Genomic DNA, 17,792 nt, shown 5'->3' with positions numbered 1-17,792 from the left:
GAACAATGTTGTGCTTTTGAAGCAATCAAAAAAAGAACAAAGTGTGAGGGTACTGGCCCCAAGCCTCAAGGTATGTACGTATTGTTAAAAATTTCCTTTCAAAGGGAAGGATCTTAGATCCCAGTTACCTGATCTAGAATACTTTGAAGCTGTTTTGCACATGCACAAAATGCAACTGCAGGGCAACCACTGAAAAATCAACATGAGACTAGGAAACTGGCAACAGAAAGGTGCCAAGGGAGTGGCTGGGAGTAGGGGGGCACTAGAGACTGTGGGGCATTCGAGGAGTAAATCTAAAAAGGGATTCTCTTGCAAGCACTGTAAGAGAGGTGGTATGTTGTCAGCAACAGGTCATATTTTGCTTTTCTACTTGAAAAGGTCAGAATATTGAATAAGAAAAAAAATAAATGTTGTCTCTCAGTCACTGTTAATTAGCATGCTAGGAAGTATGAAAATATTCAGGCTTCAGTGCGCCTTGCTAATAAAGATATTGCTACCAATGGCTTTTGTCCAGACTTTGTACACCAGGCTACTGCAGATTTCAGCCTTCAGAGCCAACAAAGCAGCTAGTGTTCTGGCCTATGAGCCAAGGGAAATGAAGTCTATGAACTATATTGAAACTGCCACACTTAACCCTTCAAGATATCTCGATTGTGAAGAAGGCTCTAATTGTACTAGAAGCCAAACCATAGTTTTACAATGTACTCATTCTATAGTGCTTCTCCTATGCAGCAAGACTCGCCCCAGAGCTTAGGGCTGAGAAAAAACCCAGCATAGTGGCAAAGCCACGTCTGCTGTGCCGCATCCTCTGCAAGTCAGAATTAGTATATATTTCAAAGTTCCAAACCAAATAATTGACTTCTACTTCACATCTAGGGATGTATATTTGGGTATTTCTGGTTTGAATATGTATCTGGGAAATTCCTTACTGGTATTTTGGATGCTTGGAAATACCAGATATGGATTCCAGAAAAATTCCAGAAATATTTGGAAATGTCCAATAATATTCAGGCATGGCATTTTAAGCCTCCCAAGGGCTGTCTTTCTTCAGTTTTACAAGCTTTCTGTGCAAAAGGAAGTAGGTCTCTCCTGCAATGGGATCAGATGTTAGGGGGAACAATTCTGTGCATAAAATAAATAAATTTATTTATTCAATTCAATTTATATACCGCCCATCCCCAGGGGCTCTAAATATGGTGCCAAAAATGTTGTTCTAGCCATTCTCATAAAGAAGGAAAACCTCCACAGATATCATTAGAAGAAGAGATTTTAGGGAAGTAGACAGGTATCACAATATATTAAAAAAACAAACACAAGCAAATCCCACAAAAGCAATTAAAATGAAGCTCGTCCGTGTTGTGTTGCTGGTTGTGTTTCTTCTTCGCCAGGCTGGAAGAGAACAGTCGCTCTGTCAGAGGCAGAAAAAGTCTGCAAGGACACGGGATGCAAGATACCATATCTAACCCAAAGGAAGACTACCCTGAACGTAAGACTATCTATCCCCTTTCCCCCTTCTTTTCACTGATGACACACGTGGAAGAACTCCAGCCTTCCTTTCAGAAAAATAGGATAGGCTTTAAGCATTAAGTTTCATTTTTTAAAAGCCATCCCATGCATGTTCTCAATTTCAGAAGAAAATGTATTGGCACCTACCTTCAGAGAAATAAAAAAGGTTTAGTGGGGAAGTTTCAGTTTTCCAAGAGACTGGACTTTTTTTCACTTAGGAGACTGCTAAAAATATAGTGTTTGAGATCTGTATCTTAAAAGACACACACAGCCTGACATACTAACAGTTGTCAATATGGTGCTATCATGGTGATGTTTCTTACATCACACAGGCCAAGAGACTCCGATTCATCCTCCACTCCTTAGTTTCACATGACAGCTTCTCCTTCAAATGCAAAAGAAGTCTTGAAACCATCATTTTTGCTCCACAAAGTTAACGCCCACCATGCCTCGACAAGATGTAAAATAAATATCATAAACGGCTGCTGAAGTCCATTACCAAAAACATCCCTTTCTTGCATATGTTTTAAGTTTTCAAGCAAAAGCTCTTTAAAAACTATTGTTAACTCTAGCATTGTGCTGCTTCCTCATTATCCCAAATTGTGTGCCAAACAAACACTTACCCTGACATTATTGAATCACCATGATGTACAAGCTAAATGGGATGCCCCAGGCTAGCTAAGAACAGCTCGTCAACAAGAAGTCACTTCGCTGGGCAGCAGGGGAGAATGCCCTCCAGACATGAATGTCTTTAGGACAGAGGTTTTCCCTTCCTCTCTATTTATTTGCTGCCCTCAAGATGCATGGCATTGGCAGTGGTCATCGGCATGGCAGGGTTTCACTTACTCCATTTCACGAGAGTCATATTTAATTCAAATAGAGATCTCCACTTTTGATAGTCCAAAGGGAGGAAAGGCTCGAAAAGTTTCCGCTTTGTCCCCAAACCAACCACCTTAATAACATTCTTAATAACATTCGATTTATATGCCGCCCTTCAGGACAACTTAACACCCACTCAGAGCAGTTTACAAAATATGTTATTATCCCTGCAACCATCACCCTGTGAGGTGGGTGGGGCTGAGAGAGCTCTGAGAGAGCTGTGACTGACCCAAGGTCACCCAGCTGTCTTCAAGTGCAGGAGTGGGGAGTCAAATCCAGTTCTCTTAACAGCTACACCAAACTGGCTGTCTAAACTTCCAGAAGATGTTTTGGGGCACAAATATTCAATTGCTCTGATGTTGTGCTGCAACTCTCACAGTAACAAATAAGCATCCTAACCCCGCACCCACCCACCCCTCCCAAAGGCACTAGAGGAATCCCTGGCTCAGGCCTTTCACAAGCAGGGTGCTAGGAAGCTGACTTCCAGTAAAAATAGGAAAAGGGTTGACAAGAGTGTTGGTAGCAATAGAGAGTCTCCATGCTATTCTGAATAGACTATTTCGCCTCCTCTCAAGAATTTTAGAATACTAAGTTGGGTTGCCAACTCCAGGTTGGGAAATTCCCGGAGATTCAGGGGTGGAGCCTGAGATAGGGCAGGAACTTAGCATGGTATAATGCTATAGAGTCCACCCTCTAAAGAAGCCATTTTCTTCAGCAGAACCAATCCCTTTAGTTCGAAGATCAGTTGTAATTCTGGGAGATCTCAAGGCCCCACTTGGACGCTGGCAAACCTAATACTAAGTCCACTGATAGGAGACTATGGAAGGTATGGAAAAGATAAAGCTGTAATCAATTGCACGATTACCCTAAACCTCCAAAAATTGTTTGTTAAACACACCATCTTAGATACATCTACTCACAGGCTATTCAATAAAGCAAAAGGTATTTGACTGGTAAATATTTGTTACGTTGCTCAGAAATGTCCCTAAATTGCAGTAGCAATTCTTATAGCGTAGCATTTGAGAACAATATCCCAATTCCACTCACCTAGCAAACACTCAGATTAAGAACTCAGTGCAAGGAGTGGGGATAGAGGAATCGGGAAGCGGAGGAGGGGAAACAAGAGAACCCAGAGAGGGCGATGAGACGCCCCCCCCACACACACCAGCCCCTTGGTTTCTGGCCAGAGGTGTGATTCATCTTGTAATATGGTTGCTAACAATAGAAAATTTCTCTCCCTTCAAAAATAACAACCATCAAGTTTGTTTTGTTTTGGAATATTGTGCATATGACATGATGACGAATGATGAAAATAAACACTTTTTTAAAAATAAAAAGACTACCACTCCCATCTCATAAGAGGAACACATAGAGCTTTAAAGGTTTTGTTTTAGCCCTGCTCCTACATAAGGGAGGCCCCATCCTATGAGGGGGTGGGAACGGGGTAAAGAGATTATGGGACATTATTTTAGGCTGCTTCCACATGGAAGTTTCTCTCTCTCTCTCGGCTTCTAAACTAGAGTGCTTTTTTTAAAAAGCATCCTACACGTCACACTGCAACAACCCTCTTTCCAGTGCCTGATAAAGAGAGCTTTGACTCCTTAAAATCTAATACCCTGAAAATCCTGTTGGTCTTTAAGGTGCTACTGGACTTGAACCCTCTTTCCAGGTTTTCCTTGTCCTAACTATGCTAATTTCCCTAATCTGCTTTACTCTAATCTTTTTGGAAAGAACGTATCCAAGCAAGTTATTTTGTCATCAGAAAGGAATGGTGGCACCTTGCAAAGGTCCAACCCCATGCTAACTCCATTTCCCCACACTTGCTTGCCACGCAACCACGCGGCTTTTTAATTGGCAATTGTTACAACAGAAAAGAGCAGGAGTCCAGTAGCACCTATATGACTAACAAAATTAGTGAAAGGCTATGAGCTTTTGTGAGCCACAGCTCACTTCTTCAGATATAGCTAGAATATGAGTCCATCTGTCCTTCTATCTTGGAGAGCGGAGTGATTACAGAAGCCGGATGATAATAGCCCGTGAATAGAGATGGGCACGAACCAGAAAAAAAACGAATCATGCGGTTCGTGGTTCGTCACATTTCATGAACCACAAACCATGAACTTTCACGAACCTGCTCCAGTTCGTGAACCGGTTTGTTTGGTTCGTGAAAACGGCATTTCCAGGCCAGCAAATCACCACTTCTGGGTCAGCAGAAGGTCACTTCCGGGTCAGCAGGTCTGCAGAAAGCCCATCCCCCGTTGCCTAGGAAACTGATTGATCTGCACCAAGCTGTCTGCAGTGACAAACTGAAAAATGAACCAAACAAACTGCCCTAAAGTTCATGGCGGTTCGTCAGAAATGGGCTCTGATGAACCGCCGGTTTGTAAACCACGAACCGGCTTGGTTCGTCCCAAACTTTAGTTCGTATTTTGGTTCGTGCCCATCTCTACTGGTGAATGACAAAGGCAGGCGTGATTGAATAGGATGGGGTATGCAGAGGGGTAGTAGGTGTGAAGAAACTGTTATAATGTTATGGCTGTACAGAGCAATAGCAATCTATTATCAGTTTCTATTTCAAATTACAATTCCTCTGAATTCCCAGTTTTTATTTTTTAAAGATTAACTCTTCAGTCCTTTTTGTTGCAGAGATATCAAGAGAAAGGTGCAGGCAGACTTTGTCCAGATGGCCTGAAAAGGCAAAAGGAGGGGAAACTGCAAGACAAATCATGTAGTGGGAAGTCACTGCTCAAACAACCGTTTCAAACCCCGCCACAGAGATTTCTTCATGTACCAGGTAAAGTAAACTAAAGTGCAGGATGACAGGTATGTCAATAGTGCCACGGAAAGAAAAGCAAGTGGGAGCTGCCACAGCAGCCACAACAACAACACCCCTGACAGCCAGAGTGGAGTCACTGCAGAGCTCGGGTGGAAGGAAAAGTACACAGAAAACTCCCCATGTGGAAACCTCAATGCGAACATGATGACTCTGCAGCATGACTTTGCATAGTGGAGACTTCTTGCAATGTGGAACCAGACTTGATAGGAACCTACTACCCTAGAATTTCCCATTCTTTTTTTTTCCTATGAAAGAGCAAGCTGTGCCAAGACAAATCTAAAGAGGGCCGGGGGGCAGGGAGAGGAAGAGACACCTTCAATATGCTTAGAAGGAGGAAGATAACATCTGAAGGAGACCTGAAGTCCCCTCAAACTGGACCCGTGATCCTTCACTCAGAAAATTTGATTCTTGCTTATAAAACAGCTACTGCAGTGTAGCAGCCAAGAGGCCGCCGGTTCAGATCTCACCATTTATTCCCTAAACAGCCTTAAAGAAAGCTGTTCTCACTCACAGCACACCCTATACAGAATATCTGGATCACATATCAGAATGCAGGGATAATTAATTATACCTACAATATCATAAAATAAACATTTTAAGATCATAATCTGGGGATAAAAATAATGGTATATCATTCATGTCCCATAGCCTCAAGTTTTTCCTCTATGATCACACTAGCTAGCAGAATAATCCTTGCATTAGACAAGCAGGTGATATACAAAAGAATGAACGAGCACAAACCTGATTAGGGGTGTGTGATTCGGGTTTCGCAAAGATTCGGGATCCCCCCCCCCTCACTTTGGTATGCTCCAAATCTTTACAGAGCATATCGAAGTGATTTAAATACCCAAATCTGAAGTGGCTTGCCGCTTTTTCCTTACCCAATTTTTTTCTGGCGCATACCCCTAAACCTGACCTTAACACCACAGTCAGGAAATAGTGGGTAAGAATTTTAAGCTTTCAGGGCGTTCGGCTGCAGATCTGGAAGTCACTATTCTGCTTCATAAACGCTTCAAAGGAAGCATTCAACGGGAACGGGAATTAACATTGATCAAGAACGTTGTCTCTCAGCCAGGGCCGTTTCCAGATGGCTTACCTGCCTCCGGAACGTTGCGCCATCTTGCGGGGAAAACGCGAAATATCACGTTTTCTCGCACGAGTTTTGCACGACGTCGCACAAAACTCGTGCGAGAAAACGCGATATTTCACGTTTTCCCCGCAAGATGGCGCAACGTTCCGGAGGCAGGTAAGCCATCTGGAAACGGCCATAGTTGTAACGAAGACCTGTCATTTCTAACTCACATATATGCCAATACTTAAGTATATCCCACGCCTTTACAAATGTTAATTAGTTCAACTCTATCTTTAAACTTTTCTAATTTTGTCTGCATAAAACAAGCAGAAGGGTTCTCGCAAGGATTAAAAATTGGATAAGTTACAGGAAACAGGGAGTCAGAATATATGGACAGTTCTCCCAACGGAAGGAAGTTAATGGATCCCACAAGGATCATTACTGGGATCAGCGCTATTTAATTTGTTCTTAGATTATCCGCATTTGGGTTGAGCAGTGTAGTGGCCAAGTTTGTAGATGATCAAATTATTCAGGATAGTGAAAACAATGCAGATTGTGAAGAGCTACAGGCAAATTTTGAACTGTGTGAGCGGCAACAGCGCACCGAATTTAAGTTTGGCATAGGTAAGTACAAGGTGATGCCCAAGAGAACAAAAAAAAAACACCCCTCTTTCAGTATATGCCGATGGAACTGGTAGAGGCTGAAAGGAAGAGATCTTGGGGTCACAGTGGATAAATCAATGAAAATGTCCACTCGGTGTGCAGCAGCACTGAAAAAGGCAAACTCCATGCAGGAGATTATTAGGAAAGGAAAATAAAATGGTGAATATTGTAATGTTCCTGTATATATCTATGGTGAGGCCTCCTTTGGAATACGGTAAGCAGTTCTCTTCACTATATCTCAAAAGAGACACTGCAAAAGAGACGCTGCAAAACTGGAAGAAGTGCAGAAGAGGGCAACCAAGATTATTAAGAGATTATCATACTTTGACATACTAGAGGTTTATGAAATTATCACTGCATGAAAAAGTGGATAGGGAGAACTTTATGTAACACGGGCACAACCAATAAAATTGAGAGGCATGTTCTCAGATGGTTTTCAAGAGGATTAGACAGGTCCATCTATGGCTGCTAACTACTAATGGAATGGGGCAGAAAGCTGCTTTAATCAAGGCAAAGGGACTGGACTACCTTATTTTGTATGGTATGGACAATCTGTTGCTCTGTGTATTATCATGCTATGTAATGTCTGCATCATTTAACTCGTCATGTTAATACTTATGCTTTGTTTCAACGCTTTCAAATGGGTCAGTAATGACTCGGTCCTTTACCTTTAATTCTATTGCATTACTTATTGGATGACCCATCCTGTTGACTGTATTTTTACACCATGTAACCCACCTTCCATTGCAGTGAGAAAAGCAGTCTATAAATAACGTAAATAAATAAAAATAGCCAGAGAGACTAAAGGAAACGTCTTAATTCAGAGACAGTAAACTTTGGAATACCAGACATAGTGCGCGCTTATGTGAGGAACGGTAAAATCAACTAATTTATCATGGAACTTAATACGCATGAATTCTGACTTTCCTTACAGTGGCTTGTTCAGAGTTATCAAAGTGTTAGGCAATGTCCTTTGGAGACAGTAGTGTTTCATGCCACAACAAATGGATGATACTTTACAATTCTTTTTTCATTCTGCTCCAGTCTGCAGTGAGGGCAAGTTACCTGAAAGTAACAGCAATATTCTGATATCTGAACTAGCTGCTTCTTTTCTAGATGCAGTTCTAGGTGCTGGGTTTAAGCTTTCAAATCCTGAACCTAACATCCCTTAGAGACCACCTGCTCTGCATATGTCCCATTACAATGGCAGAAATAAATTCAGTGTCAACGTGACACCGCCAGTATATTAGATTGCACCCTTGCTCCCTTAGCGGTTACTCTATTCACTATTACGAACTTCCTCCTACTGAGGACACACTAGAGCCTAGAACTGGGCACATTTTGGGTGGACTATCCATATGTTCTGGCTTCAGAATAAAGTCAAAACAGACATTTTAATGCAATGCAGTTTTATTCTCTCTTCTCAGGCTTCTGTTACTTCCCCTTCTCCTGCCTTCAGGATGCAGAGAGATGATATCTAAAGTAAACTGAAATAGTATTTTTCAATATCGTCCATATTATTAGGGGAGGGAGCAGAGTTTTTAAATCAGGAATCTATTTGACAAGATCACTGCCATGCCTTAATAGTTTACTTATAATGGCTCACTTCCTGCCTCTTGACAGATATAGGTCAGCCAAAAGTAATCCATTTTTTATTTTAAAAGCAAAAATAAATTTATTATGACAAAGCTTCAGTAGCAGGTTCCAGTTGCACAATTCAATGTTGGTTTCCTTTTCAAACTGGCCTAGAGCAAAAGACTTCAGTTCAAAACTGACACTAGCAATTATCAGAAAATGTCAACTGAAGATAAAAGCAGGATGCTTTGCTAAAAAGAGCAATAGCCTCTAGAAAGACAAGGCACATCAGAAATTGTTTCCATCATTATAAAATTGTATCTACAACTGTAGGTTACTTCTAAAAGGAAAAACAGAAAAGGCAGTTTTACCCAGAAAAGAGGGGCTGCTAAATTTTTTCTCTCCATAGAGTAAATGTGGGGAGACAGACTTCCACCCCACACGAGTTCACCCTTTACACTATGACAGAGTACCTCAGCAGTCAGCCACTGCAATTCACTGCAGCAGAAAAGAGCAAGGAGTCTAGTAGCTCCTATAAGACTAACAAAATATGTGGTAGGGTATGAGCTTTTGTGAGTCACAGGTCACTTCTTCAGATACCAATTTTGTCAGTCTTATAAGTGCTACTGGACTCTTGCTCTTTTCTACTGCTACAGACAGACGAACACAGCTACCCATCTTGATCTATTCATTGCAGTGTTCCACAGATAAGTAGAAAATGGCAAACTTTTAGTCCAAGTAGATTAGCAGCAGAATTTTGACAATGAACAAAAAAAATTACTTAATCAATGCAATTTCCTCATCAAGATTTTTTAATTTTATTTTTTATTTATGTTTGTAGTTCGCATTTCTCGCTGAGATTCAAGGCAGATTATACAGTGTGAGTCAGTACAGTCAAGATGAGTAACTGACAACTTTAATGGAAAAGCAAAACTTGGATCTAGTCTTGCGATACGGAAAAGATCTACAGCTGAAGGAGTGTGATGATCCAGGTGGGAAACACTATAAAATAGGTGGTGTTCTTACTAAGCACTGAAGCAGTACTGCAAATGGGAGAACCATTTGTTCCTCTCTGAGCTTCCTTTTGGATGGGAAGCAACTGCCTACGTTCATGATCATTCACAAGAACCTTGGGGCCAAACTAAACAGGATGATTCAGTTTCACAACTAGAACTCCACATCTCAGATCTCATCCGAGCCTCCGGGTTTCAGATGCTTCGCTAAGGAGTTAGGGACCATATACTTCACCGCCATCTTGCCTTACATACTATCTGTTGTATGTGCTCCTGTGTGATACCTGTGCTTCAAGTATGATCATACTGAGTAGTTATACGTGGTCTAATGTCAGTCCTAGAATTGCTTGTGCTCAGTCTCAGCATTTCTTGCTAATGCTATATGTCTGTAAACTTGTATTTATTTACCCTACGGCATTGTTTATGGAAATGTCCTTGATATTGACTGTACTAATCCCATACTGTGTAATCCGCTTTGAGCCTCAGGGAGAAAGGTGGACTATAAATGACATACATACATAAGGTCCACCATGAAGGAACTACAAAAGATCCTTAAGTGTTAAGATTTTTCTGGAGACCAAGATCAAGAGAATTCATACGAAGATATTCCCCATTACATACTATGTATGGATGTGAAAGTTGGGCAACTGATAGGAAAGAAGATCAATTTGAAACGTGGTGCTGGAGGAGAGTTTCACTGCCAAGAGAGTAAGTGAATTCTAGATTAAAACAATCCTGAATTCTCTCTAGAAGTTAAATGACTAAACTGAGGCTATCATACTTTGGTCACATCATGAGAAGACCACTAAAAAGACTATAATGCTAGGAAAATCTGACAGCTGTAGGAAACGAGAAAGATCCACCTTGAGATTGACTCAAAAAAAGGAAGCCAGGGCCTCCAGTTTGTAAGATCTGAGCACGGCTGCCAATGATAGGACCTTTGGGAGGTGATTAACTGCATAGGGTCACCATATGTTGGAAGTGACTTGACAGCACTCCCCCACTCATATGAACCTGGCCTGTGGCAACGTAGTTCCCTAATGGAAAGTCTCCTGCAGCTACTTTAAGCCACGGGTCAGTGGGGAAGGATAGTAAAGGGAGATTTTTGATTAGGGAAACAGTGGGGGGGAGGAAAGAGTTTTTGTTTTTTTTTAAGATACCCTTTCTCAATGCCACAACCTTGATTTGTGTTGCCGCCTTCCCTCAAGCTGCAAATTACACTTCTGGAATTCCAGTCACGGAGATCCAGTGTTGTGTGTAGCCTGGCTTCCGAACATACGGTTGTTAACTTCATTAGCTTGACGGTTGTCTTATTGCTGGATAAGCAGATTTAAACTTGATATACTGCCATTTGTAAAATAAACCTTCAGCCTGACAACAGTAAACAACACCAACACCCATAACCTTTTCTTGACACTCTAGTCTTCCATTGGTATCCTATCATTGCAAATGTTTTTTAAAAATGCATATTCCATACCTATTCTAGAATTTAAAAACTGAAGTGTCTTTCACCAAATTTGGTGGGATGCTGACAGCAACTAAAAGAAAGAATTTCTTTACCAAACAAGACTACTTAGCCGACATTAAGCAACAGTTCTCAAAAATACAGTTTCCAACAAGCATAATTTTAAATCATTGGATCCAGAGGAGTTAGCCGTTATCTGACGAAGAGAACTGTGATTCTCGAAAGCTTATGCTACAATAAAATTGGTTAGTCTTAAAGGTGCTACTGGACTCTTTTTGATTTTAAATCATTGTAACTCAACATCCCAGCCCTCTGACTGGTGGATTTTCTGGTCTGGGTGAAAAAGACTCTAGACTGAATGTGCAAAGGAAGGTAATAATCTTTTTAGGACCTTGCAACTGTTGACCTGGAGAGCGTCGCTTTTGCCCAGAAACTTCATAGGGAAATCTCTGCTTTCCCCCATGCTTTAGGGCAGGGGTGGGCAAATTGCGGCCCGTGGGCCACATGCGGCCCGCTACAGAGTTTTTTGTGGCCCGCCAAGACAGTCAGAAAAATCCGCCTTGAACCGAGCTATAGATGATATGAAATTAGCACAATAAATTGAATAAAACTACCACTATTTTATTTAATTTATATTTATTGATTTTTATGATACAATTTATACCTTTTCTGAAATGCAAAGTTAACTAATGAATGCAATTATTTTAAAAGGTGCGGCCCTCCGCTAGCCTCCACTCCCACAAAGTGGCCCCCGAGCCAAAACAATTGCCCACCCCTGCTTTAGGGAATCAACTGTACCATTTATAACAGCAGCAGCCGTTACGTCAATCCTAGCCCTCCTCTCAGATCCGTGTCTCGTACAGCAATCGACAATTCACATTAAGGCAGGCAAAGACTACCATAAACTTCAAGCCTAGAAACAAAGGCTCGAGAATTACTGTGGGCCATCAGAGATGACAGCAGCGCTACTCCAAAGCCTTCATTTCACTAATATTTAGTGTACATGTTCCCATCAAGCTGATAGTCATTCACTCTTCCTGTTTCAGAGGTATCGCATGACACCGCAAACCGATCAGTCAAGACAGAGGAAAACTGATTAAAGCGTCCATGCTTGCTATAAGGTTGATGCTTCAAATCCATGGCACAGTACAAAACAGGTACCAAAACCTGGCCGCATGTCACATTAAGAGGCAACTACCAATCAACACGAGCAGCGGATACTCACTGAAGGTTTTGCAGATGTCCGACACTGCTTTGAAGACTCTGTCAGAGAAGTTCACTTTCACCTTCACATACTTCATGTTCGGAAGCTGGAGCCGGAGCAGTTTGTGCTGGGGGGTGAACTGCAACCTGGCGTCCGCCTGTATCCCATACTTATCCAAGGTCCAGTGAGTTTTAAGGAGCCAGGTTCTCTTCTTTTCCCACCACAGAGCATGGTCAGACCAATCTTTTTTGACATCTAAGACAGCAAAGATACAAAGTCATGGATTAAATAACAAATCTAGCCACTGGCTGAGGAACCACAAAACAGACACACACAGAAGTAATTTACTTGGCTACAAACACCGTCCTCAATTATTATATCTGTAGATATCCATTATCTTGCAAAGGTCTGGAATGAGATGAAACTTTAGTGCATGGAAACCACAAATGCTAGGAGACTGAACTCTTACTCTTTTGTGGACTAAGCAATAAATAATGCCATCCTCACGGATGACGATACAGGATTCTCCAGCCATAGTGCTATCGCAGCTGTTTGATTATGTGTACAGGACACCAGAGAGTACATCAGGCTCTAGGCATGCTGCTTGCATTATACTAACACAAAATAAAGAGGCCGTAACTTGAACATCGGGATACAAAAGGAGTTAAATGTATTACACCCACCTCTCTGGATGGGCAGAATGAATTCCTCCTTTTGATCGTCTCCTACTTGCCACAATTTGTAAAGATGTGGTCTGTGTGCCATGACAACTCTGGCTTTTGATACATTCTTAGACTCACATTTTGGAATCTGTGGACTAGCAATATAAGAGCAGGCCTGCCGGATTAGATCAATGGTCCATTTAGACCAGCATCCTGACCACTTTTGGTGCTACACCTCTGAAGATGCCAGCCACAGCTGCTGGCGAAACGTCAGGAACTACAATGCCAAGACCATGGCAATACAGCCCGGAAAACCCACAACAACCATCGTTCTCCGGCCGTGAAAGCCTTCGACAATACATCCTGACCACTGTTTGAACAGCATCTGCTCACGGAAGGACTGCAAGCAAAACACAGGGGCTAAAAGGCCTCCTGCCCCTGTTACTGCTTTCTCTAAACATTGGTATTTAAAGGGTTACTGCCTTTGCACATGGAGGTTCCATTTACTCATTGCGTCTGTTAGGCGCTGATAGACCTATCCTCCATTAATCTGTCTAAACCTCCTTTAACATTAATTAAATAACTAACCATCACTAAAGAAGGGCGTTAACGGTCTTGCCTCGCAAGGTAACTCAAATAATGTTTTTAAGAACTATGATTACTCCAACTGTATTTTGTTTATTTAAACAATTTCTCTATTGCATTGCTTCATATGTCAACAGTAAAACACTAAATTTCTAAAACCACTATTAATGCAGATGGAGCCACATCGGCAGAACCAACCCAGTGGTAACGCACTTTGATTTATATGCAGTTTACGGTCGCTATGGTTCATGTGTATGTTTCACTTACATCTGTTATCGAAATAGGACCCCTACTACAACATGTGAAAAGACCTGGCCCCAGCTGATGGATCAAAGCTCCTGTTTGCGATGTTTATTTTTTCTCTAACATATCAGCGGGGGGGGGGGGGAAATCAATCATAAATCACTCTATGGGCGATACGGCAGAACTCAGTCACTACCACCATTGGGCTTTCTTTAATTGGCCCCATCATTAATTCTTCATAGATTAAGATTATGATATAACACTGACTGCAAGATTCTTGGGGTAACATCTGTTCATCTACATGTCACTCAGAAGGACCACATTGAAGGCTGCTTTTTACGGCACCCAAATACTTTAGGATACAGTAGGAACCATCTTGATATCTACACGGATAATGAGCAGGAGTTCTACTCATTTACAATCCCCTTTGTTATAAAGGAAAGTCTGCTCAGCCTTACCATGCACATCTCTTCCGTGCGACTAACAGAAAAAAAGGGGGAAGGGGGGGGGGAATTACTGGAACAGAAAGCTACTATCAATGGGTAAGAAATCCCCCACCTAGCATACACTATACCAGGCCAATTGCCCTTCTAACCTGGTATCCTTTTTCCAGCAATGACCAATACTACATGCTAAGGAATAAAAAGAGGAAGATGATGTAATTGTCTTTTCCCCTCATTCACTGTTACAACTAACAGATGACACCAGAAGGGCATCCGGGACAGGAAGCGACATTCCAAGAACAACCTGATCAATGACCAAACCCTCGTCTCTTAACCTTCACAATATCCCTCCGCACAGGATTGATTCCACAGATTCACAGTGCACCCGTGAAAGACCATTTCCTTTTCTTTTTAAAGAATTTTTATTGGATGGGTCAATATATATAAATCACCATACACACTTAACAACCATCACATTATAATATTCCCACCCATCCCCCCCTTTTCAGTTGACTTCCAACAGCTTTCCCTTCCCTTCATTCATACTAAGTCACTATTTCCTACTATATAATCTTAAGTATTTCTACATTATAATATATACTATATAATATAACATAACCTAATAATAATAATATAACCATAATATACTCATCTCTATCTTTCATATTCCAAATGTATCTCTAATATTTATTTCAATATTACTATATTCTTCTTAACATATACTATCATTATTTCACTAATTACAAACAAGTAAAGATCTATTCTCCCCTCTAGCAACTATCCAAAGACCACATTTTCCCTTTCATGTCCCACTTTTTTTCCACATAGTCGTGAAAGACCATTTCCTTTTGCTTTGAATATTGTTATACATTAGAGACCCTCAGTTTGCTGCATGTTTACTTATTTAAAATATGACATCCCATGCTTTCTCCCACAAGGGGACTCTAGGAGGCTGGAAAAGAATGTGTGTGCAGACCCCTCTGCTCTTTCATCTTGACCAGATTTTGAGATGTAATGGTCACCTGCTTTAGGCAGCTTGGAACCACGAAGCTTCTCAAAGAAAAAAAAAGGTAGGTGTATCTCCCCCACCCCAGCCGTTCAAATGCACTGGAAATTGGACAGAAAAATCTTAAAAACACTTCTTTGAGGCTCACGAGCATTAATGTGCTGTGATGTCCCCCTTCTTTTCCTCCCACACAACTTCAGATCTTGACCTGAAAGACTCTAAGGACACGTCTAGAGCCTGGTCTTCAACAAGTCAACCAAAACAGAATCCAACCATGACTGAAGTAATGGCAGCTGGTAAATATAGGCTAACAGGTTCTATCTCCTACAGTTCTTCTTGCAGCTATAATAACATAATAACATTCAATTTATATACCACCCTTCAGGACAACCTAATGCCCACTCAGAGAGGTTTACAAAGTATGCCATTATTATCCCTACAACAAAACACCCTGTGAGGTGGGTGGGGCTGAGAGAGCTCTGAGAGAGCTGTGACTAGCCCAAGGTCACCCAGCTGGTTCAAGTGGAGGAGTGGAGAATCAAACCTGGCTCTCCAGATTAGAGTCCTGCTGCTCTTAACCACTACACCAAACTGGCTATGGGATGATCCTAGGCCTACTGCTATGGTTGGAATCCTGGCAACAATGATTACTAGAAGCTTTTACCCAGCCTGGCAAGAAAGCTGCCACCTGTTTCACATTTAGATGTTACACCACCATCCGTGCTTTTGTCAGCCTTAACCACTCTAGAAGGCTGCTCAAAAGTGTCAGAAGCCAGCACAGAATGAACCATCTGGCATTCTGTCCAATTTGGGAGGTCAACAGCACGTCACTCCAATGCCACAATTTCTGCACCGGCTTCTTATTGCTTAGTGGATACCATACAAGTAACCTAAAAAGCCTCGAAGAGCTGAGACTTCTCCATGCTGCTGTGATCTCTACAGAAATCTCTAAAGTCGGCAGAGCGTGTTCTCTCATCCCCAGGCAGCAAGTCTGAACAGCAAAGGTGCAGAAAAGCTGAGGCTGGAGAGGAGTGGAATGTTTTCCACAAAAGGGAACAACGTCAAGAAAAATTCCCTCAATACTACCTTCTCCTCCATTACAGCATGTCCCAGGTCAAAGCAATCTTGTCACAGAGCACAACGTACTGACCACAGCAGGACTCTAAACTATAGGATTAAACAATCTTTCACGCCTACAAGATTTAACGTTGCAACAACTACTCCAGCATTCTAACAAGGGCTAGATGGTTCTGAGAAGCTTACAAGTAGGAAACCACCCTTCTCTCTCTGTCCCCAGCTTCTGCTCTGCAAACAGCAAGAAAAGCATGCTATAAATAAAACAGGCTGTATCTGAGACTCAAAACAGACTACAAAAAATAAAAAACTAATCCAATCAACAATGTAGTAGGAGTAGAATCACAGAACAGCAAAACAACGCAAACCATGAACACAAACCTGCACTGATATGACATACGTAATGCAGACAGTGGGTTATAAGGGTAGAATATAATGCAATAAAAGCAAGGTGATACATAAGATAAGCATTGCAACAGTCTGCAATCCTATCACTTATAAAAGCAGCAGCCTCCTGAGCAGTTCCATTTACAACATTTACAATGCCCTCCTGAATGTTTCTGTTCTACACACTTTGCAAAATTACAGAAGCGTGGGAGCCTTCCCGACCACCTTGGGCAAGCAGTGCCACAAAGTGGGAGCCACTAGAAAGCATGGGCATGAACAGCAGTTGCGGGTCCTACCCAGGGCTTTTTTTCTGGGAAAAGAGGTGGTGGAACTCAGAGGGTTGCCCTCGGAGAAAATGGTCACATGGCCGGTGGCCCCGCCCCCTGATCTCCAGACAGGGGGGAGTTGAGATTGCCCTCGGCGCCGCTGAGCGGTGCGGAGGGCAATCTCAGCTCCCCTCTGCCTGGAGATCAGGGGGCGGGGCCACCAGCCATGTGACCATTTTCAAGAGGTTCCGGAACTCCGTTCCACCGCTTTCCCGCTGAAAAAAAGCCCTGGCCCTACCTATGTGCAGAGTGGCACCTTCAGAAGCCTTTGCTGAGTGAGAAAAACGTAGCAAGAGAGGCGGTCCTGCAGGCGTGTCTCTCCAAGGTTATTAATGGCTATGCAGGGGATAACCAGAACCTTGAGTTGAACCCAGTAACTGGTAAGTAACCAAAGGAGCACAATGAGTATCATACTCGCGTTCTGTGCAGTGTTCAGTGCTAAAAGGAGTTTCCGAGTTGTCTTTTAAGAGTGAATGACAACAGTCTAACATCAGAGTAGTATAGAGTTCAGTAGCACCTTTAAGGCTAACCAACTTTATTGTAGCTTTTGAGAACCGCAGCTCTCTTCGGCAGATGCATCTGACGAAGAGAGCTGCGATTCTCGAAAGCTTACGCTACAATAAAGTTGGTCAGTCTTAAAAGTGCTACTAGACTCTTTACTATTTTCTAACTACAAACTAACATGGCTAACTCCTCTGGATCTAACATCAGAGTGACCACAACATGGATCTATGTGGCCAGATCAGCCAAGTTAAGGTATGAGGCCATCTTCTGGGATAACTGAAGATGGAAGAATGCATTTTTTTTTTGCAGGTGCGTTAACTTGCTTCTCCAGCTGGATCCAGTATAATCC

The 17,792-nt window shown here is 42.0% G+C and overlaps 1 protein-coding gene across 6 annotated transcripts in view; it reads right to left on the bottom strand.

Moving 5' to 3' along the window:
- FERMT2 (FERM domain containing kindlin 2) overlaps window positions 1-17,792 on the bottom strand; it is a 145,239-nt gene that overhangs the window by 69,227 nt on the left and 58,220 nt on the right. For all 6 annotated transcript variants that reach the window (XM_054970706.1, XM_054970705.1, XM_054970707.1 and 3 more), the window contains exon 3: window positions 12,235-12,468. In XM_054970706.1, coding sequence (XP_054826681.1) covers window positions 12,235-12,468 — 234 coding nt within the window. The remainder of the gene's footprint in view (window positions 1-12,234; window positions 12,469-17,792) is intronic.

Source organism: Eublepharis macularius, chromosome 2 (genome assembly GCF_028583425.1).
Source record: "Eublepharis macularius isolate TG4126 chromosome 2, MPM_Emac_v1.0, whole genome shotgun sequence".
NCBI classification, from domain to species: Eukaryota; Metazoa; Chordata; class Lepidosauria; order Squamata; family Eublepharidae; genus Eublepharis; species Eublepharis macularius.
Note: the sequence above shows the minus strand (reverse complement) of the source record. Positions and strands in the feature narration are given on the sequence as shown.